We start from the raw sequence: 23,304 nt of genomic DNA on the forward strand, positions 1-23,304 counted from the left end.
GTTCACATAGGTGGAACTGGTAAAAGAAAGGAGCCAGGAGCGCCTCCCAAGCCCATGTGACCCCTGAGGAACAGATCCTCAGATGACCTTAAGTATAAAAATAAATTGATTTATTTGGGCCAACTGTATGGTCTTAAACACCCAAAAGGAAAGTATAACCGAAAAGTAAAGTCATCAATATATTTCTTTAAGAGTTCCAGGGATTACACTTCCCAGACATTAGGCTTAAGTCTATGTAAAAAGTTATTTTGACAGTTATTTCTCATTGATGATTTTGTTCCTAACCAGAAAGTGCTGCTCAGATTTAAGAGTTCAAATCTTGGTCTACAATACTGTAGTGCTCACCTGTAGCTAAGGGAAACAACCAGCTATTGTTCTAAAATGATGGATAAATTTGTTTTCTCCCCCTATCTAGAAGCCTTTGAGAGGGAACTGACACTGATTCTAACCACTCCAACAGCTATCAAAATACCTGAAAGCAAATCCTGAAACCATCACTCTTGAGTCCAGTCTTGGACTCTAGAAAGAAAAATGAGGAGGAACCCAATAGAGGGATGCTTTTGGAAGCCCTTGTCAAGAAATTCCAATGGACTCTGATATGAACATTTGAAAATTGCCCTGTTCTGACTTTTTTCTAGTTCCCAGTCTAAAACTTGTAATGCTAATTACTCTGGCCTTTACTTCTCCTTCACATCTCCTGTTCACCAGTCGAGGACTTTCTTTTCCCCTTAGAGACAAGAGTTACGCAATTTGGGATTCTTTTAGATAGACCCACTGAAGGGGTGCTCCAGGGGTGCGCCTCACCCTGCGTCCCTGTTCATCATGGAAGAAGCCAGAACGTTCTGCGTCCCTATTCCCTATTGGCAATTTGGGTAACCTCTTCAGAGGATGGTGTGATAAGAATAGGAGGTAGGAATTGTCTAGGCAATTCGGGTAAAAAGACCCCAAAGAAAAGTAGCCAGTTTCTTGGCTGAATGTCAAAATGTCCTTGGACCTCTTAGCAACATACTCTTTTCCAAAGGCCAAAAGTGTCAAAAGTATTTGGTAGCTTGTATCTAATCCTTAAAAGATTTTAGGGTTACCTCTTCAGAGTGGGGAATGTTAGAGTACCCAAAAGCCCCATAAAAATAAATAAATCAATCAAAGAAAAAGAAATAGTACATGAAGTTAGCAGAAAAAAGTGATGGGGAAATATGGGAGGAGTTGGAGGGGAGGGAGTGGGCATGGATTTGATCAAAATATCTTATATGCATGTATGAAAGTCTCAATAAATTACTTTTAATATTAAAAATAATTTTTAAAAAACACTAAAACTAAAAAAAAAAACAAAAAAAGAAAAATAAACCTCCAAAAATCTCTCATATAAAATATTTATTTCCTGTACCTTTGTTTCCCTCCCTATGAAACACTACTACAAATGACTGCACCACAGCCTTCAATTGGAGCAACAATCTGTGTTACTTTTCTCATCCCTGTGACTGAGTATCTGACAGAAATAACTGAAGACAAGAGGGGTTTCTTCTCCTCACAACTTCATGGATTTAGACCATTATGACAAGCAGGACATGACAGATCAGCTAACATCACAGTGGACTGGAACAGACCAGGATGGGATAGAGCACTTAGATCAACACCCAGTTGACCTGCCTCTTCCAAGCAGGCACCACCCCCTTTCCCTTCATGGTTTCCCAGTAGTGCCACCATTTTATAATCTGTCAAGGAATGGATCCATTTATTAGGTCAGTGATCTGATGGTCTCTGGACATGCCATCAAGAGGTGTGCTCTGTTAATCTCATGGGCATTGCTTAGTGCAGTCAGATTGACAATCAAAAGTAACCAGAACAAATAATTATGTTTTGAATATTAAAAAATAAAAACTGTTCTTTAATCATGTTAATATATTATCATAACTGTATTTTATTATATGAATATGTATTTGCTTTATGTAAATAATTTCAGGTTTAGTACTCAGGGTCTTGTTTCTTCTATTTCCTAATTCAGGGTGAATGTTGTGTTTCTTCACAGTGTTAGGTCTCTGCAGAACAGGAATTGGATCCATTGGGTTAAAAGAAGAGCCTATAGGATTTAGGAGGAGGTCTAGGTATAAGGAATTAAACTTTCATGTGGGAGATTTTTTTCAACTTTTTCTGTTTGATGAGCTGGGGAAACAATTCTTGACAGAGGAAGACAGATGTACCTGTTCCTGTATAGTCAAAATGAGCCAAGCTCCTTGACACTAAAGGTTTTTATTCTGCCTAAAAGCAAACTTTTGGTTCGTAGAAAGTTCTTTTATTTGATCCATTACGCTTGCCAAGCCACATATCACCATTCCCAACTAAAACACAACATCGTGAAATCATGATTATAGAGAAGCCAGTTCATGAACTGACAAGAGATAACAAACCCTGTATTTCCTCCTCTAGGTTCCTGGGAATTAAATTTCAGTAGCATTGAGTACTTTCAAAGAATACCCATAAATTATTTAAATTATGTCCTCTAACTTTTTCCCATTGGTTCACAGCAAAACAGTTTTGACTAGTTCATAAATTAGATCAGTGTTGTTCTTTTGTAACAAGATAATTTACTGAAATGCTTTTGCAGTATTGCAATTGTGTAGTTAGAGTAATGAGCAGAGACTGAAGCCATTGAGGAATGAGTGACTTGTGGTCCAGGCCCTGCCCTGTGTGGACAGATGTACAACTTCCATAAAGTTTCCTGATAACCTTTGTTAAGTTCCCCATTAAAGGGCCATTGTGACAACCAACTGAATGAAGTTTTATGAAAGCAATATGAAAGATAAAAAGCACTAAAAATAGCTACATTTAGTTACTAAACATACTGAAGGCATCTTAGTAGAGCAAGCAAAGTGAATGTTGATGGCCTTGTTTAATATTCCAGGGAACAAGGGAAACTCTGAATCGGCACTGTACCACCCTTGGAGATGCTCTTCGGAAGGAAAACGATTTTGCTCTCATAATTGACGGGAAGACCCTGAAGTACGCCTTAACCTTTGGCATCCGGCAGTATTTCCTGGACTTGGCTTTGTCATGCAAAGCTGTCATTTGCTGCAGGTAAGCTCTCCCTAACGTTGTAAGGTTTCAATGAAAGTGACTTCGTATTAAACAGTTTTTATGATTTGATTTTATTTTAATTATATGTGTATGCGTTTGTGTCTGTGTGAGGGTATGTGCATGTGTGTACAGGTGCCAGAGGCCAGAAGAACCTGATTCCACTGGAGCTACAGTTTTAGGTAGTTCTGAGCCACCTGATGTGGGTTCTGGGAACAGATTCTGGCTCTCTGGAAGAGAGAATCCTCTTAACTTGCTGAACTCTCTCTCTAGCTGCACCTTAAGATTTTGTTGTTGGTGGTGTTGTTGTTGAATTTTTGAGATTCTCCAAATAGCTGGACATTTTTTCAGATTTTATTGACTATAAGTGTCTTGCGTACTAACTTATAATATTGCTCATATCCTAGATTAAAACTGTTTATATGTTGTTGAGACCTAATCTTTTTAAAAATACATTTATGTAGATCACTTAACTCTAGTCCTCTGAGTTTCTTGTTGGGGAACCTTCCCCATCTCTTTGTCTAAACTGTTTAAACTGTGTCTTCCTAAATTCTAAAACATCTGATAGTAATGCCCAGTCTCCTCTCTTCTGGTTGTGATGGAGCTGAGGCTTTTCCTGTTTGCCGTCCACTTACTCGTCTTATGAACTGGTCCCTGGGTCCAGGGCAGCACTTTTTCAAGTGGCTTTCTCTTCCAGGAAGACAAGATGGTAGTAGGGCTTCTAGAATTTCTCTACGCTCTTTTTACTAATAAAGGAATGTTATATTTTTAAAACCTTCTTGTCTCAGTTTATTCACTTAATAGATATTGCTTCAGTTTCAATTGAAATATACTTCCTGAAATATATTTAAGTCATACTCAGTAAGTATCATGCTTAATCTTTATTCTTACCTACAAAATTGTATTATTCTCAGAAAATCAAGACTTGCTTGTGATTACTTTAGCCATAGAATCTGTTCTTTTCTGTGGCATATATTAATAAGCACTATGACTGTAGAGCTCTTGGATAATATTCTGTACAGATGCTTAGTGTTTGTAACAGTCATGCTTTTCACTTATCTCTAAGAGAAAAATGAAAATTATTTCAACTCTCATTTTTGCTTGGGTGTCTTCATACTCTCTAAATCTGCTGTTACATTGACTTTTCTTGCTAATGGCTTGAGGTCTTACTAATGTTCAACTCTTCCATCAGGATAATTTTTGTGCCAGATTTAGCCATTTAATCCCTTTCACTAATGGGTTCATAGGGAGCAACAAGAGATTGCTCAAAAACCCATGAGTGTTATGACTGCTGACTCCTACTTGGAAACAGAACACAGATCAGAAAACAGCAGTGTTTAGATAAAATGGCCAGTTGGCTTGAACTAGCATCTGTGACATCCCTGTTGTATGCTGGGCACAGACATTGCAATTACCAAGACGGAGAAGACTTGCTACCTGCTCTTTTTCCTGTGTCTGTCCTTTCTGTTTTCAGCAGAATCACAGTTGGTTTGGAAGATGTGGGAGGTCAGTTCTCCTGATGGCAGTCACTGAAACTGACTTCATTCTTAGAGCATTGCTTAACACGTACCTCCCACTGTTCATCAAAAAATTGAACCACAGAATTAAACAATAGCTGGGGGAGAGGAAAACTAGAAACCATAGTCAAGGGAGAAGAAATATGTACTTACTTGTGAAATGCTCTCCTGAGACGCTTGTCCTAAATGCTTACAAGTCACATGGACCTCAGAGCTTGCAGGCCAGGGACCCCAGGAAAAGCTCAACCCTGCCGTTCATGTACTGCTCAGAGCTGACACTGAGCTTATAAAGACATGTGTGGCCGCTTCCTCCCTCCTTGGCTGCCTCTGTTTTATGCATGTCTGAGGCTCTTGAAGGTCCCTGTACAGACATTGAGTTTTATTTAGAGTTTTAGAGATTTGTTTGTTTTTTAAGTGAAATGTGTTTCTTCAGTTTTTTGCTCTAATTACATCCACAGTCTCTTCTCCCCAAAGGACTGTGGTCGAGCTTCCAGCCTGGCTTAGAGAACTGATCTAAGCCCATAATTACATCATTGCCACCGGCAGATTTATGTCTATGCACCTTCTTGGACTGGTGCCTCTTCACATTGAAACCACTGGCACACATCATCTTGTTATTTCTCGTACTGCCCTCCAAGTGTAATTTCCATGATAATGGTTCTATCACAGGATAGAAATGGGGGCAAGTCTGTATCATTCTTGGCAATGAAACCTCAGATCACTTCTCATTTCTCAGATTATGATGATCTTCCAGCCTCAGGAAATTCCTTCTTTTATTACATTAGAAAATAAACACTCCAGATAAACACTGAATATTATTTCAAACTACAGTGTAGTACTGTTTCCCAGGTTCATTCATGTTCATACATGCTCTCTCGGGTTTCCCTTCAAATTGAGACTCCTTTCAGTCTACTGCTTGTCAATCCACACACATGAAGATAATTCAGAATAAGACCCTGCTCTGCCATCCTCTCCTCATGGAAGAAGCAGGGAAAGCTTTGCTGGGATGGACAACGACTCTGTCCTTATTCTCTCTGTCTCCTGGATTACATCAGCCACTTTCTTCCCCGACATTATCAGTAACCAGGGCAGGAGTGTTTAGTGTTTGCCTAATTGCCTCAGTTACAAAGATGAGCTTTTCCCCTCAAGAGCCTCCCGCTGAATTCAAGGAAGCAGTTGTTCTCTGTCAGTAGTCATTACATCTTTCGCTCACCCTCTTTTCTAAGGGGAATATTCAGAGACAGAATTAATCCCCCAACCCAAAATTATTCGGGGCTTTTGTGTCCTGGTTTTGGTTTACAGAGTATAGACTGTTACATTATACCTCAAAAAATATTTTTTTTTAAAGATGTAAAACCTAAGAACTTGAATGTAGTCTGTTTTTATCAGTCTGACAAGTGCTGTGCTTTCACAGACACTACAGATTTTATTTTCACCATTGGGCACATTTACCTGCATAATCCCAGTTGTTTGATAGGAGACATGTGCCTAGCTCTAGCAATTTCTGGCTATAAACATAATCATCACCTTCTGGTGCTTCTTTCCTTTTATTCCCTTGCCTAAGTCCACTGATTCTTATTTCATAACATCACAAATACTTTGGTTGGTTGGTTGGTTGGTTGGTTTTTGAGACAGGGTCTCATGTAGCTCAGGCTTGCCTCAAACCCACTATATAGCCAAGGCTAGCTTCAAATTACCAATCCTCCTGCCTCTACCTCCCAAGAATTACTGGCATGTGCCACTATGATCTCTTGTAGGCTTTTGAAAAACAAATGAAAGTTCTGGACCACCTCCTGCAAAAGAAACATACATGCACTCAAAACAAGGTGCCAGGAACCATTATAGGGGTTTCACAGACACCTCTCAACTCTTTGAGGGAAAAAACTTTTCTCTAGGATTCATAGAGATTTGTGGACACAGCTAAAATGAAGAACTATCCTGAGATTCTAGATGAATAATTCCTGACTTCAGTGACTATGACCAATGCTTTTACCCCAAGGCCTTCCAGTTTGTATAATTTAGATAATGATATTTAACTGGGAAATCAGGAGACGCCTGTTATAGCTCTGCCCCTCTGGCACACTGGACTCTGAATGGAAGCAGCCTCTCTGCAGAATGATGAGATTAGAATATAGCGATGACAGCAATCCTTCAGGTACCCAGATGCCTAAAGCAGGTGAGAGGAAGGAGGCACACAGTTCCCTCCTTTGGTACTGCATCCCAGCTTGGAGCATCCAGGTCCCAGGCCTTCCTGTTGCCCTTGTAGTTTTCAGACGAACTCTGCTTCTGTGCTAGGAAGAGCCTCTATGCCACTTGGATCTTCCTCTGGGGATGCAGCTGTTCTGCCTCTTACTTTTCCCCTCCAGGAAAGTGGGAAGGCCACAGTCAAGTATCGCTGTGTGTTAAACAGCCTGTGGTTTCTGAGGTCCTCATCAGTTCACATAACCCAGCTTTTCAAAGAATTTTACATTTTTTTCTGTAGTTGTCAGTTTAGTTTAAACAGATTTTGAAACTTATGTTCTGTGACAGTTGGTTGAAAATTGGCTTAGAGCCTCTAGCTTTTAGACTGTCTAGTAATCACCGTTCCACATAATTTATGTACTCATGTCTCCTGAAAAGCAGAAGTTAAATTGAAGTGAGCATTTTTCTCTACTTGCAACATCTCTAATCAAAGTTTAGCCCCCCCCCCCTTAGGCCATTTTCCCCACAGTAGATTTAAAAAAAAAAAAAAACACTTAATTTCAGTGAGTGTTGTCACTTGGGAGTGGCGTTCCAGGCAGAAGCTTCCGCCTTGCTTGGCTCAGTGGCATTCTCCGAGAGGAGGTCTGAAGGGAGACTTTGCATATTTTCTGTCACAGCATGAGTAGATTAAATAAAAAGGGGTCAAGACAGATCTTCTTGAGTCTTTGGGGATTGTCTTTAGCTTCAAGGATTTCTCTAAATAAATATTCTACTTAAAAGGTAGTTACAATGCACAAATGAAGCTAATAAATACTCAACACACATTCCTTTCAAGGAAAAAAAAATTGCGAGCACCAGTGAATGCCAAGCAGATGTTTGGCTTTAAAAAGACTTACAAACTGTTAATGAATGTCAACCCTATATTTGCTTCCAAGAAAATCTGAATAAATGTTGGAAAAATGTAGAGAGACTATTTCTTTCATAGAAATACTAAAGGGCACAGTGAGTAGGTTTTATAATTTTAGAAAATACCCAGTATGGACTTTAACATAATAATCATCTGCTCAGCCCTTGTCCCTCTCATTTGCTATTCCACCTCTACTAAGAATGTTGAAGGAACTTCATGTCTCATGCCCAGTAGCTTGTTCTGATGAGCACACCAGAGAAGTCCACATTTGACAGCGAAATACCTACAAACATACAAGAAGTCTAAGCGCTGCCAAATGCTGCTGAAACTCAGCAGGACATAATTCAGGTGTAGCTCTAGGAGAACCACAGATTCACATGACACACGATATTCACAGCCACTTGTACCGTGAAGCACGTAACACTTAAGAGCATACTCAGGAGATTTGCACAAAGTGCACAGGCATCTCACCCCAGCGTGGCCAGAGTCCCAGGAGCCCCTAGTGCTGCCTTCAGTTGTTAGCCTCGTACAGGTAACTCCTCCCTTGATTTCCATCATCATCATCATCATCATCATCATCATCATCTTATCTTATTCAGTGGATTCTTTCTCTTTTGTGTTTTACTAACTTTGAATGTGCTTGTGTATCTCCCACAAGTGCATTCAAATTCTTTTTGATATTTTATTATTTTTTAATTTTATGTGTATGAGTATATTGCCTGCCTGTATGTAAGTGCCCCTGTGTTGTGCAATGCCCGTGGAAGTGAAAAGAGGGTGTCGGATCCCCTGGAACTGGAGGTATAGATGGTTGTAAGCTGCTATGTGAATGCTGGAAATCGAGCCCAGGTCCTCTGCAGGAGCAACCAGTGCTCTTAACCACTGAGCCATCTCTCCAGCTTTGCTTTCTATCAATTTTAAGTGCTGAACTCAGTAGCTTTCCACTAAGGATTTCCCTAAATCTTTATATCAATAAACCAGGGCTCCAATATAACCCTCAGTCAATTATCAGTTGCCTAATAGATTGCTTACTTTTCCCCCCTCAGTTCTGATTTGCTAAGGACTTTGTATATGCAACCTGGGGTATTTCTCTGCTGTCAGCCTGCTGACCTGTTGTGTGGGCAGATGGGCACAGTTGATTCTCCATAAACCTATGATGGTTTTTAGTGATTACTTTCATTTTAATAAACATGGTTCTTAAGGTGAGTTAAAGAAAGAAAAGCTGAGTTCTGAACCAAGCTGGAGCTCCAAGCATGGAAAACACAGAAAAGTGGGAGAAATTTCTGGACACCTATTAGGCATGGAGCAGAGAGAACGGAGACAGCATTCTAGAGGAAAGATGGTTTGTAAAAACAGATGTGTTACCAAGGGCACAGAGAGGCCAGAAAAGGGTGTGGGACAGGTTTTAGACTGAGGCATAAGGGAGGAGGAAATACCAGGTCTAACATTCTGCAAGAGGAAGGGCATGTTTTATGGCACAAGTGTGGGCAGATTTTCTTTTTCTATAAAACACTAGGTGACAAACATTTTAGGCTTTGCTTGCCCATGCAGCCTGTGCCACAACTATTCAGCCCTGCCCTTGTAGCAGGAGAAGAGTTGTAACAACCAAGCATGGTAGCACATATCTGCAATCCTAGCACTAGGGAAGCTGAGGCAGGAGGGACATGAATTTGAGCCCAGCCTGGTCTATTATATGGAGACTTTGTCTCAAGCAAATAGCAATGACAGCAACAAAAACCTCAGCTCTAAACGACATGTAAATGAGTGGGTGTGGCTGTCATCATTCCATTAAGGCTTTAAGTACAAAACAGGCTGTGTCCTGGATGGACCTTAGTCTGCCCACCCTGGTATAGACAGCATTTGAGGCGCACGAATAAACAGGAGGAGTTGGTCCTGAGAAAATTTTCCTAAACCACTGGTGGAGATTAGCCTTACCCCAAGTTCTCCTGGTCACTCCAAAAAGAATAGTTTCCAGACTGTTCCTTTTCTATTCTAAGAAACTCAGTCAGCTGCCCATCTCTCCATACTTGGAAACGTGTCCCTTTGTCCATGATGCCTCAGAACTGTTGGTATTCCTTCTGTGATGCCCGCCACATAGTCTGGTGTCTTCTTTAAACTTCTCTTTGTCTTTGGACCGAAGAAAGCCCTTAAAATAATGGCCAAAGTCAAATTCTTTTAAAATAAGGAGTAGGTAGATATTTCTATATCTCAACAGAGAAATTAGAAGCTAGGACATCATCAACACCTGATCCTGCTCCTTCACACAGTGTCGGGCTTCATCCCAGGCAAGGAGTGTCAGCAAGATGCCAGAGGGCATGCCAGCCTGGGTATCAGACAAGAAGAGCTGCATGCCAGCCTCTTCCCTAATCAGGAATCTTCTTAGAACTTGAACTAAAGCAAGGGCTTCTTATATTTTTATATTTTGCTGTTACTTTTGTCCTTTCTCCCCAGTTTCATTTTGAGACATATCTGTGAGATAGATATAGATATATGTCATTTCTTTTCAACATTGTTTGCTGTTGTACTAACACATAGACATTTTATCTATTCCTGAATCTTTACTGTCATATAGAATGGAAATGCTTGGCCTTGGGGTATCTGTATATTTTATTTCCATCAGAATTGCCACATTGCTCCAAAGCAGCTGCACTGGCACACCCACATGTAAGAGGACTGCTGCTCCCCTAACTGGACACCAACACTTGCCATTCCTGAATTCATAACTTTGGTGATTTTATGGTTGTAAAATGGCACATTGTTCCTTGCATGTCATTTCTATGATTATGAAGGAGGCTTATCTTCCTTCCGCGCAAAGCATTACATCTCCAAACTTCTGCTTTTGGCCAACAGGGAAAAATAATCCCTGTTTTCCCTTATGGCTGTTGCTCAATAAAAGAAACACACAGACACCCACAAATATTCAAATTGCAGTAAGTTCTGTGTGTGAACAGTAACAAATGATATACATCAGACAGATATACATTATGCATGTGCCAAGAATCTTCTAGTGTAGCCTTCTTCATGCTGACTCTGGTGTTCTTCCTTGAACAGAAATCACTACATATAAAGTCCGTTAACTTCATGGCTCATGGGTTTGAGATGGTAAGGACTTCCCACTCACAGGCATAGTCTCTTATATTGTCTTCTGTTAACTTTACATCTCTGTTTTCCACATAGGTCTTCAATTCATATGGAGTTCATTACTGTATAGGAGGGAGAGGGAGTCTGTGTTATTTATTTCTATACGGTGAACAGATTCTCCCATTTCCATTTCCTGAAGAGTACACTGTGTCTCCACTGCCTGTGACGCCATGTGGTACAGTGCCTGACCACCAGAATCTCCACCTCTTAGTAGCAGAGTGAAAAGCTGCATAAGTTCTCCGGCTTTCATTTCTTCCTCTCCAAGATACAGATAAAAAATAGTTATTCTTCTAGGGCTATGCGTAATAAATGATTTATCACATGGTGGTTAGTATCAAAATTTTTGTGTTTATCATTGGTATCTAATTTTTTTCTTTCTCTGTGTATGTGTGCGTGTGTGTGCGTGTGTGTGTGTGTGTGTGCATGTGTGTTGCTTAGGACTGAGCCCAGGTCCTGTACATGGTAGGCAAATGCTCTGCCACTGAATTATATCTCAACACCTCTAATTTTCTTTTATATGCCCTAATATTTCAGATAAGAAGAATAATATCAAGTGTTAAAATTTGTCTCTGATCATTATGGCATTTTTGATGTCCTCTAATTTTGGGGGGTCTGACATTAAAATTGCTAACCAGGCTTTCCTTTGTTTATTTTTCTGAACCCTTATCCTCACTCCATCTGTATAATATAATGGGTATGAGTTCTTGTCTGACACTGGGGGTGTAGCTCAGTGGTAAAGCACTGGCATGCATAAGGCCCTGTGCTTGATCCCCAGAACCACACATAAGCACACAGAGAAAAATATTTGTCTGAATCCACATCACTTGTGGCTAAATCCTAGCTTCTCTGCTTGCCATTTGACCTTAATTACTCTATAATCTGTGTGCCTCTGTTTCCCCATCTGTGAAATGATAATAATAGTGATCTATGTCATAGGGTTATTCTAAGAATTGAATGTATTAAAACAAATAATGGGGTTTAATAGAGTACAAGTATTATGTTATGTGTGCTATCATAAAGTATCTCTTGGGCTAGAAAGATTGCTCAGCAGTTAAGACCGCTGACTGCTCTAGCAGAGGACCAGAGCTGGAATCCCAACACCTACATGGCAACTATCAACCGTCTGTAACTCCAGTTCCAGGGGATCTGACTCTGGCCTCTGGCCTCTGCAGGCATTGCACAACACAGGTACACTTACATACATGCAAGCATAACACTCACACATAAAATAAGAAATAAATAAATCAAAAAATTTTTAATAAAGTGTCTCTTTTAGATGCCATATTACTGAATATTTTAATCAGATCTGTGAATCTCTTCCAATCAATAAATTTAGCCAACTTATTTTGTTAGAATTACTATGTTTGGGGCCTAATTTTTTCAGTTTTTTCCTTTTTTTTTTACTTTTATTTCTCTCTCCCTCCCTTCCTCCTTCCCTTCCTAATTTCTACTCTCTAGATTACATTTTTTCTGCTAGTTTGAACATCTCACTCAGTTCTGTGTCAGGTTATTTCTAAAGTTTGTGAGTTTTTTATTGAGTGTGCGTGCTTGTGTGTGTGTGTGTGTGTGTGTGTATACACACACACGCACACACACATTCTACGTCATACATGCGAAGTCAGAAGACAACTTGCAAGAGTCGGTTCTCTCCTTCCACCATGTAGGTCCCTAGGCTCAAACTCAGGCCATCAGGCTTGGCAGCAAGCAAGCCCTTTACCTGCTAAGCCATCTTACCAACCCTGAAGTTTTAATAAGTATATATTTTTCTCTTTAAATGTCTACATGTACCTGTTTGCCTTGATTTCTCTGCTCCCCAGAAAGACAGAAACTGAAGACAGTCATATGATTTTGTCTTTTCATCCAATGTCCACCTAGTCTTTTTTCTTTGTAAGTAATCTCTTTTCTCCCTAGAAGCTTTTACAATTATTTTTTTATTCTCAGTTGAGTCACATGTCTAGTTGTAGGTGGTATTTTCCTTATCTCTGATTTTGGTGCTGTATGAGCCCTTTCGGCCTGAGACTACATTGTCCTTGAGATTTGTAGTAGCTGTATTTTCCTCTTTGATTCTCCTCTTGGACTCTATGCATGTAATTACCTCTACTTCATTTCTTTTTCTTTTTCTCACCATTGTTCCTTTAACTTGCTAATAGCAGCTGGGATTGTGTTTTTATTTGAATGTCCAGACTGTGTCAATTAAGCACTCAACTCACCCAGGGAGTCTTCATTTCAGCAGTGATTTTTTTTTTTGGGGGGGGGGGGGTCTGGCTGTTTTCAGTTGGCTTTTCATCATAACTTCTTATTTTGGTTGTTTGCTTTGGCTTCATGTTTCTAGCATCTTCCTATGTCTTACCAAGCTGATTTGTCAGACTTCCTTTAAATTCTTATTGTGTCTGTTTTTACTGACCCTTCCTTCCTTCCTTCCCTCCCTCCCTCCCTCCCTCCCTCCTTCCTTCCTTCCTTCCTTCCTTTCTTTTCTTTCTTCCTTTCATCTTACTCTGTAGCCCTAGCTGGCCTCAAACTCACAGAGATCCTTTTGCCTTGCCTCTGCTTCTCAGGTCCTGGGATTAAAGGCCTATGCTCTTCTATTTTGTGTTCATGACCCTCTTCTGTTTTAAAAGTGTTCCCTGTGTGACTGTTTTCCCTGTTGGCTCTAATGTCGTTTGGGGGAAAGGCAAAAAGATCCTAACTTCATGTGAATTTGGAGGTTTAATGTGAGTCTGGTAATACCTGTTTTCCTCTAGTTCCTCACCTATACCCAGCTGGTGTTACAGGCAGCCATGTTCTGACAGAACTCCCTGGGCAAGGAACAACTTCGAAGGGTCTGTCAACACACCCAGTATCACTGTCCACTGTCCCTGCCAGCCTCTGTGTCCTTAGGTTAAACAGAAAGTTCTGTCTTCATAATTCAGACATAGTTATGTCTTTCATAATTCGTCGTAGCTTTAGGGCACTGGAAATATACTTTTGGAACTTTGGGACTATGCTAGCTGTGAGGTATGTCATTTGGGGTCTTTCATTTTATTATAAACTCCAAGAGATCAGATTAAGCAGATTTTCTTTCTCATAGCAAACAGCCAAATCTGAGTGGGTTTGTAATGTTATAATGTTAGCATGGTGGGATGATGAGATGACCTTCTCTTTCTTAGAAAATTTTGATTTACCCAGCCCTACTGCCATTTTTACCTCTGCTATGTATTTCATGTAGTGTTAGGTGCAACATAACTAGATGATTTTTTAAAAGAAAATGAACAGTTGGATAAATTATGTTCTTTTTTTTCCTGGCTGAACTGTGGATTGAACATGGGAAATCATGCATGCAAGACAAGCACTCTACCATTAAGCTGCACCCTCAGCCCTAAATTCTGCCTAACTCTGTTCCAACTATAAACATTATAATAAAATTCCTACTAGTAGGATTTTCTTTTTAGTGCCTTTTGTAAGATATATGTACCAGCTATCACTTTCATAGTGTTTATGTGTGCACACATCCGCATTCAGAGATTCACTATCAGTATGAACAGTCCTTGTGGAAAATATCATCGAACCATGGAGATCAAAGGTGGGCAGTTTATCTGTAGAACCACGTAAACTCCACAGAAGAAACGGTGTGTGTAAATGCACTGCAGAATAGAAGTCTTTCTGAAGTTGTTTTTCCTCCGTTTTTCTTTTTCCCCTTGAGAAGAGCTATCTGTATGTTATTTCTGTAGCCTCAGTCCCCATATTGTGGAATCTCTTTGGTGCCTTTGGCTTCACAGAATATCAATAGATGTTGGTTTTGGAGTCTAGGAGAGTGCTCACTCATCAGTCATTGAATAGCACAGTTCTCCTACACAGAAGTGGTTGAATGTTTCATTATGTACCATATGCTAAGTATCATTTTTAGGATTTTCTATATAAGCTGCTGTTTTCATTCCAGTAATAAATCCATGATGAGTTTCTAGCCTAGTTCCACTATGCATGTAATTTTGGTATGAGTAGCATTACAATTTTACTGCATATTAATTTCTTCTCAGTTTGGAACTTTATAAATGAACCTAATAAATTCTAGTTCAGAAAGCAGCAAGTAAGATTTTATAAGTTAGGGTTTCTTTCTCTTTGGAACTTTGTTATTAGTCAACCAAATATGACTAGCAGGGGAAGAGGCTGATAGTCATGGGAGAAACCTTGGAAAGTTAGTTGGAAAGGAAAGTACAGCACATCCTGACTTCTAAATAGAGGCAAGGAATGAACCTCAAGCTTAGTAAGTGCCAGAGCTTGGTTATTGCATTATAAAACACTTCATGATAATTGAGAAATACAATTATCCTAGTTAGCTTTAATGGTCAATTTAGTACTGCCTAGAGTCATCTGAGAAGGGAGTCTCAATTGAGGGATTTCCCAGATGAGATCGGCCTGTGGGCATGTCTGTGGAGGATGGAGTCCCTTGATTGTTCATTGATGTAAGAGGGCACAGCCCACTCTAGATGGAACTGTCCATAGGCAGGTGGTCTGGGCTGTGTAAGAAAGCTAGCTAAGTAGGAGCCAGTGAGTGAGAGTCAGAGAGTGAGTCAGCCAGGAAGCCACCGTCTTCCACGTTTCTGCCTCAAGCTCCTGCTTGAGCTGCTGCCCTGACTTCTCTCATGATGGACAGAAATAAGCTCTTTCCTCCCCTAGGTTGCTTTTGATCAAAAAGGTTGATCAGAAAAGGTTCCTATCAACAGAAAGGAAACTAGAACAACTATATTCTTCTGTTTTGTTTTTTAGCTTTTTCAAGTGTTCCAAAAATTTCATATAATAATTTGTCATACGGAATTGTGTTTTGGGGAAATAACCTAAAGTTTTTCCATATATACATTTAAAATTAAGGCAATAATACAGTATGGTTACCTTTACGTTTACAGTATGTCTTTTGGCTACCCATAAAAAGTCCCTCAAGTTATTCTTTATTTTATATCTGTGTATATACATGTGCACATAATTATTATCCATATTCTATTCAGAAAGGCAGTTCACTTAGCTACCCCCATTAAAGGAGTACAAAACAAGGCACACGTAACATAGACCACCTACCTATATACTTTGTAGTTTGAATGATAAAATTTTCCAGTGCTCTCTGATGTAATGTTCACAGGGCAGTGAGAGTTTATTACATAACAAATAAGAAAAATAATGAATAACGTGCAGAAACTGCAGCCAGGTTAATATCTGAGAAGCATGTTGTACTCTGTGTACTAGGTTGTATCACAAAGGACTACCCTCTGTTTGTGGAGCATGGGAAGAAAATCAGACCTTTATGGGATATGTGGGTCAGTAGTCTTTTTCCATAGGGTCTCTTACTGCTCCCAGGAAAGAAAAGACAAGCGTGGGAGACAGTTGTGAATCATTTCAGTCTCGATGCAAGCCCCCAAGTGGGATGAACTTTACATACATACATGCATACATACATACATACATACATACATACATCTGGGAAAAGAAAATAGCACTGTTATGATGCTTCCAAATGATGTATTTGGTCACTGTTGATACTTACAAAGTTTAAGACTTAGATAACCCAGCCATGGACATGTAGTTTGTCATAAGAATTGGGAAGAATTTTTTCTCCCCTAGTGTGGTTTCTCTAGGCTATGCTGGAAATTGTCCAAATATAGAAGCAAAAGTAAAAATGTCAAGAAAGCAAACTCTGAAGGGAGGTAGTAACCTTCGAAGAGTTGGAAGTGAGGCCAGGTGCGGTGGCACAAGTCTTTAATTTCAGCACCCAGGAGACAGAAGCAGGTGGATCTCTGTGAATTGGAGGCCAGTCAGGGCTACATAGTAAGACCCTGTCTCCAAAAAAAAAAAAAAAAAAAAAAACAATTGGAAGCACAACAGTAGAAGGAGGACTCTGTTCTGGAGAATTTGAGTGTGGAAAGAAATTTAGCATGCAGTATTTCCCTCATCTGCAGTGAACTCTCCTGCCCCTGTCCAGGAGGACATCTTTCATCTTCTGAAATTACTAAGTAGGGCAATATATCTAGAGGCTTTATGCTATGCCATCTGTCTTCGTTTCTTTTCTGGTTCCTCTGATCCAATACTCTAACAAAAGCAACTTAAGGAAGAAGATTTATTCAGGCTTACAATTCCTGGTCACAGTCCACCATGGCAGGGAATTCACAGTAGCAGGAGGGAGAGGGAGCTGATCACATTACGTTTGCTTTGTTATAGCCCCCATGAAGCAAGGAACAAAATTTTAAGTGGATGCCTTGAAAACAGGACAGATTTGAGTAGCCCTAATCCAAAATGCTTGGGATCTGAATGATTCAGAATTTGGAGTTTTCAGATTTTGGAATATGTGCTTATAGATAATGAGATATTTTGGAGATGAGGCCCAAGTCTAAACATGAATTTAGTTTGTCTTTCATAAAAATTCTTTCATGCTTCAGGTCTTAAGATTTCATATAAACCTTATATGCACAGCCAGAAGATAATTTTTTGCAGCATTTTTAATGCACCTGTGTTTTGACTGTGACTTGTCAACCTGATGTCAGCTGTGGAATTTTCCACCTGTAGCATCACGTTGACACTCAAAATGTTTATATTTTGAAACATTACAGATTTTTAGATTTCAGGGCTAAGAATATTCAACCTGGACTAGGGAAATAGCTCATTGGGTTAAGTGCTTACTGTATAAGCATGATGACCTGAGTTCACATCCTCAGAGCCCGCATGAGCTTGGAGCATTGGCACAGGTCTGCAATCCCAGTGCTTCTATGGTGAGATGGGAGAAAGAGGCAGGAGAATCCCTGGAAGCTCACAGCCAGCCAGCCTGGCATACTCAACCACGAACACCAAAAACCGAAAAGGTGTCCTGTCTCAAACAAGGTAGAAGCTAAAGAGCAACACACACACACACACACACACACACACACACACACACACGCATGCACGCGCACACACACACACGCATGCACGCGCGCACACACGCACGCACATGCATGCACACAAAGTTAGGACTCACAAACGGGAGAAAACATAATAAAATAATGTAATACACACACACGCACACACACACACGCACACACACACACACACACACACACACACACCTCTATAGGAAATCTTTTTAGCTGAGTTCAGCTTTACTAACCTGACTCCCCCTAAAGCGCGCCCCACTCTGAGACCTGCCACCAGCTGCCCCAGCATAATCTGCCGTTGCCTAGACACTATGTGGTGTACACATGTGCTTTTGCTTCTATGAGTTGACTTGGTGCTTTCTTTTTTTAATTTTTTATTTTATGTGTATGAGTGTATTGTCTGCATGTAGGCAAGTGCACTCATGTCGTGCAATGCCCGCGGAGGACAGAAGAGGCTATCAGATCCCCTGGAACTGGAGTTACAGACAGTTGTGAGCAGTCATGTGGGTGCTGGGATTCAAACCTAGGTCTTCTGCAAGAACAGTCGGTGTTCTTAACCACTGAGCCATCTCTCTAGTCCCAACTTGGTGCTTTCTAAGTCATGCTTATTCCTTAACATGTTTATTGCTATTGTAAGTCTCAGAGTAATCATTAAATATTTCCCAAATCTCTGAGATAATCCAATGTAAGTTATATTGTTAGGAAAACCAGGTATGATGGTCTGAAAAGAAGCAGAATTGCTAGACAAATTTGCCTTTGAATTTAGAGAGTGGGTGTAAGAGAGCTATCAGCTAGGATGGAGAGAGGGGTTAACATTCTCAGCTCCGTGCTAGAGAGGCAAAGAGCTGCATTTCGCCTCATGGATGAGGTTTCTGCAACAACAAAAAGTGCAGAACTGCAACCAGCAGATTTCCAGGCAAAGAAGGTTCTTTGCCCAACCACGTTTGTGCATTTATATGTTGAGTGAAATATATAAATGCTTGTTTTTTTGTGTGTGTGAATCCCCACTTAAATCCAACATCTTTGTTTGGAAGTCAGCTGCCCTTCCAAAGTCAGTAGGTATGATGGTTGCTACCATTTCTTGAATCTTCTTCCAGGTCTAGAGTCCACATTTCAGCTTGGAAGTGGTAGCAGATGCCCCTACTAGTGGCCAGTATCATGTAGGTTGGAGGATGCCTCTTTGTATCACCATCTCTTCATATTTTCTTTAAATGAATATTTTTTCTTGCTCAGGGTATTTCTACTTCCTTTTTAACTTATATATTTTTATTTTATGTGTAAGCATGTTTTGCCTATATGTATGTAAGTACACCCATGTTACACAGTGCCTATGGAGGCCAAAAAGGGCATCAGATCTCCTGGAACTAGAATTAAGGATGGTTGTTAGCTCTTTTGTGGGTGCTAGGAACCAAACCCTGGTCCTCTGCGTGAGCAGCCAGTGCTCTTAACCACTGAGCCATCTCTCCAACCCCTATTCCTTTCTTCTAACATTTCAATTAGTCAGCTCCAGGAAGTTGAGTAAAAAGCCTCACCTAATTTTAAATTTTAATTTAATTTTCTTGTTGCATTGACGAAACACCTGGCATAGAGAGTTTAAGGAAGGAAGGGTTTATTCGGGCTCTCGGTTTTGGGGGATGCAGGGTATGGTGGCAGCAGACATGGCGGTGGGAGCCTGAGGTTGCTGGTAACATAGCCTCAGCCAGGAAGCAAAGAAAAAGGAATGATGTATCATAGGACTTTCTCCTTTCCCCCATTTTTATTCATCCTGGAACCCCAGCTTGTCCACATTTGGGATATGCCTTCCCTCCTCAGTTAAACCTCTCCAGAAACATCCTCAGGGACATCCCCAGAGGTGTGTCTTCTAGGTGAATCTAAGCTCAGTCAAGTTGACAATGAAGTCTGACCACCATCACAGTATTAAAATGTTCAGTCAAGCCGAGAAAGAAGTGGTTGGTTATAATTACCATGAAGAAAGAAAGCAAAGTTTAGTGAAGCTCTTTTCCGATGCTTCTTTAAATCACTAATTTTAGCTCACTATGCAGGTTCAGTTCATGAAAAAGTCACCCCCCCACCCCTCCCCCCTCCAAGCTCCATGGCGTCCATGGCGTGACTTTATAATGCATTTACACTGGGAGCTCATTAAAGAGAACTTGATAAATGTTTTCAAATGCTTCTCTCCATTCATGTCCATTTCCTATTTGCTTTCTAGAGCATTTCTGGTGAGCATTCTTTTCTGCAATTTGCTAAATGTCAACTGTAGACCCTGTTTAAGACCTTGGTTGGGAGCCAGGGGGTTTGCCAATTTATATTAACCTGTTAAGAAAAATTGAATAAAATGTGAAAATGAAATGAAAATTGCTTTGAAGAAAAATGGAGGCTAACAGTGAAATAGCCCATTAGTGGCCTGAAGCTCATTCTCCTGTTGAGTTCAGAGATGTGTCACTTTGTACTGTTGCCAGACTCTGAAAGCAAATCCAAAAGGAAAAATTAAAAACATTTTTTCATATAGCAGCCATTTATGTATTCCCTCTTCTATATCAGGCACTAATTGCACCAAGAGGAGGAGACTGAGTCACTCCGTAAGCGACAGGTTCCTGCAGTGATTCTCCACCTTAAACAAGCCAGAGCTGCTGTGACTCATTCCCTTGCTCTGGGCACTGGAGCCTCTTGAAGACACATGTTTGTGTAGAGTATCCGCTGCTAGGGTTCTTTCCTATTAAAATAATCAGGAATATGAATGATGATATACCAAGACCTTTAGCGGTCTTCATTTTTAAATAGAATAGCAAATGATTTGCAAGGTAATTTGAGCAGCTATTTATCAGACATCTATAAGATTCAGCTCTGAGCTGGGCATGGTGGCACATACATACAGTCCTTGCATTGAAGAGATGGAAGCAGAAAGATCAAGAGTTCAAAGCCAAAGCCTCAGCTGCATAGCTAATTCAAAGTCAGCCTGGGATGAGACTGCCTCAGAAAAGAAAAGAATTTAGCTATGAGATCTTTTTTAATCCTCTAGCATTTTGTGTGTTGGTTGCTTCTTACTATTTAGTTGTGTATGTGTGCTGAGATTTTGCTATGTACTCCAGGCTGACCTGGAACTTATGATCCTTCTTTCTGCATCAGTCTCTCAAGTTCTGGGATTGCACATGTGCATCACCACACCCGGCTCTAATTACTGTCTTAACAGTTGGCTGGACCATTTGTTTAGTCTCCTGTCTTTCTATTTCCAATGCAGTATGGGCAATAGATTAAGTTAATCGCACCGCCGACACACTCTGTCTTAGACAACTTCTATCTTTGTCTTGGCATTCATTTCCTAAATGACTTTTTAAGGTATATGAAAAGTTGCTTCAAATCTAATAGGAAATATGATTATAGGGTAGATGCTGATGTCTTCTATTCCTGATCCCTGGTTGCAAATTTCTGCATGAGCGTTTGTCTGTGACTCTGAAAGAAATGAAGCATATAACCTTTATTCTAATACTTACTGTTTACTTTGATTGAGTCACAGTGGTGACTAAGAACAGATTGAAAGGCTTGCCAAGACCCTATAGTTAATTTCAGTAGTTTAAGCATATGGTACATTACATAAGACCAGCTTTCAGAAGCTCAGAGATTCTATTTTCAAGGCATTGATTAGGACCTAGTTGATATTTGGACTGCATATTACACAACAGCCTTTTATGACCTCTTGCCAATAAAATTCTGATGTCACTTTCTAATATTTCACAAAGCATTTTGTCTCCTGTCACAGATTTGCTTCTAGGACTTTTGTTTTATGGTTTTATTTTTGTTTTAAATCTCCCTTAAAGTGACAACCAGGTTAACAGAGAACTAACCATTTTCAATCCTTTTTTAATAATTCTTCAGGAAGCACTCATTTGGATGTCTTGCTTCATTTATTGGTCAAAGTGAATGTATTTCAGAATTTCTTTTTTAGGAAACAAAGGTAATTGATTGATCATTTGTTCTTTTAAAGGGTTTCTCCTCTTCAAAAGTCAGAAGTTGTTGAGATGGTTAAGAAACAAGTCAAAGTCATCACACTGGCAATTGGGGATGGAGCAAATGATGTCAGCATGATTCAGACAGCCCATGTGGGTGTTGGGATAAGTGGCAATGAAGGCTTGCAGGCAGCAAATTCTTCAGACTACTCCATCGCTCAGGTAAAGCCCTGTTGCTGGAAAACACACCATCATTCCTTTCCATCAGCTGACGCTGTGAAAGAGGAAAATACTAATGTCTTTCCATTCTTTTCTTAGTTCAAATATTTGAAGAACTTACTGATGGTCCATGGTGCCTGGAACTATAACAGAGTCTCCAAGTGCATTCTGTACTGCTTCTACAAGAACATCGTGCTCTATATCATTGAGGTAACAATGGCTTAAACGAACAGCCCTTCCCCTTGTATACGTTCTTCAAAACTCATATGAAATATGAAGATATTTTCTCATTGTTTTCATGAGCCCTTCATCTGCTCACTTACTTTTTATAACTTGTAAACATGTTCAAGCAAAAAGATTGTCAGCCATGGAGAATAATGTTTAGACTCTAACTAAAAATCTTAGGTCATTTTGGTAGAAATCTTGAATTAAAATTGCCAATGAGGTAATGTTTCCAGCTTTTTGAAATAATTTTTTGAGAATTTCATACAGGCATATAAGCATATAAGGTGTTTTGATCAAATCCATGCCCACTCCCTCCCCTCCAACTCTTCCCATATCTCCCCATCACTTTTTTCTGATAACTTCATGTACTCTTTCTTCTTCATTGATTTATTTTTTTTATGGGGCAGAGGTAACCCTAAAATCGTTTAAGGATTAGATAGGCTCCCAAATCCCAAATACATTTTTGGCCTTTGGAATGGAGTATGTTGCTAAGAGGCCCAAGGACATTTTGACATAGCCAAGAAATTGGCTACTTTTCTCTGGAGTCTTTTTACACTAACTGCCTAGCCAGTTCCTACCTCCTATTCTTATCACACCATCCTCTGAAGAGGTTACCCAACTTGTGGATAAGAAATCGGGACACAGACTGCTCTGGGTTCTTCCATGCTGAACGGGGATGCAGGGTGAGGCAATTGGGGTACCCCTTCACTGTATCTAAAAGACTACCAAATTGCTTAACTCTTATCTGTAGGGGGAAAAGAAAGTCCTTGACTGGTTAGTAGGAGATGAGAAGGAGAAGTAAAGGCAAGAGTAATTAACATCACAAGTTCTAGACAGGGAATTAGAAAAAAAGTCAGAACAGGGCAAATTTCAAATGTTCATATGAGAATCCATTGGAATTTCTTGACAAATGCTTCCAAAAGCATTCCTCTATTGGGTTCCTTTCATTTTTCTTTTGTCTGCCAAGGCTAAACTCAAGAGTGATGGATTCAGAATTTGCTTTTGGGTATTTTGATAGCTGTTGGTTAGAATCAGTGTCAGTTCCCTCTCAAAGGCTTCTAGATAGGGGAGAAAACAAATTTATCCATCATTTTAGAACAATAGGGGATTGTATCCCTTAGCTACAGGTGGGCAATACAGTATTGCAGACCAAGATTTGAAGTTTTACATCTGAGCAGCACTTTCTGCTTAGAAACAAAATTATCAATGTGAGGTAATTGTCTAAATAATAT

At 40.0% G+C, this 23,304-nt stretch overlaps 1 protein-coding gene across 3 annotated transcripts in view; it reads left to right on the forward strand.

Annotated features, from left to right (window-relative positions):
* Window positions 1-23,304, forward strand: part of Atp8a1 (ATPase phospholipid transporting 8A1) — a 255,642-nt gene that overhangs the window by 175,371 nt on the left and 56,967 nt on the right. For all 3 annotated transcript variants that reach the window (XM_008827209.3, XM_008827210.3, XM_008827208.3), the window contains 3 exons: window positions 2,900-3,072; window positions 21,667-21,850; window positions 21,947-22,057. In XM_008827209.3, the coding sequence (XP_008825431.1) occupies window positions 2,900-3,072; window positions 21,667-21,850; window positions 21,947-22,057 (468 nt within the window). The remainder of the gene's footprint in view (window positions 1-2,899; window positions 3,073-21,666; window positions 21,851-21,946; window positions 22,058-23,304) is intronic.

Source organism: Nannospalax galili, unplaced genomic scaffold (genome assembly GCF_000622305.1).
Source record: "Nannospalax galili isolate Female #2095 unplaced genomic scaffold, S.galili_v1.0 scaffold772, whole genome shotgun sequence".
Taxonomy (NCBI): Eukaryota; Metazoa; Chordata; class Mammalia; order Rodentia; family Spalacidae; genus Nannospalax; species Nannospalax galili.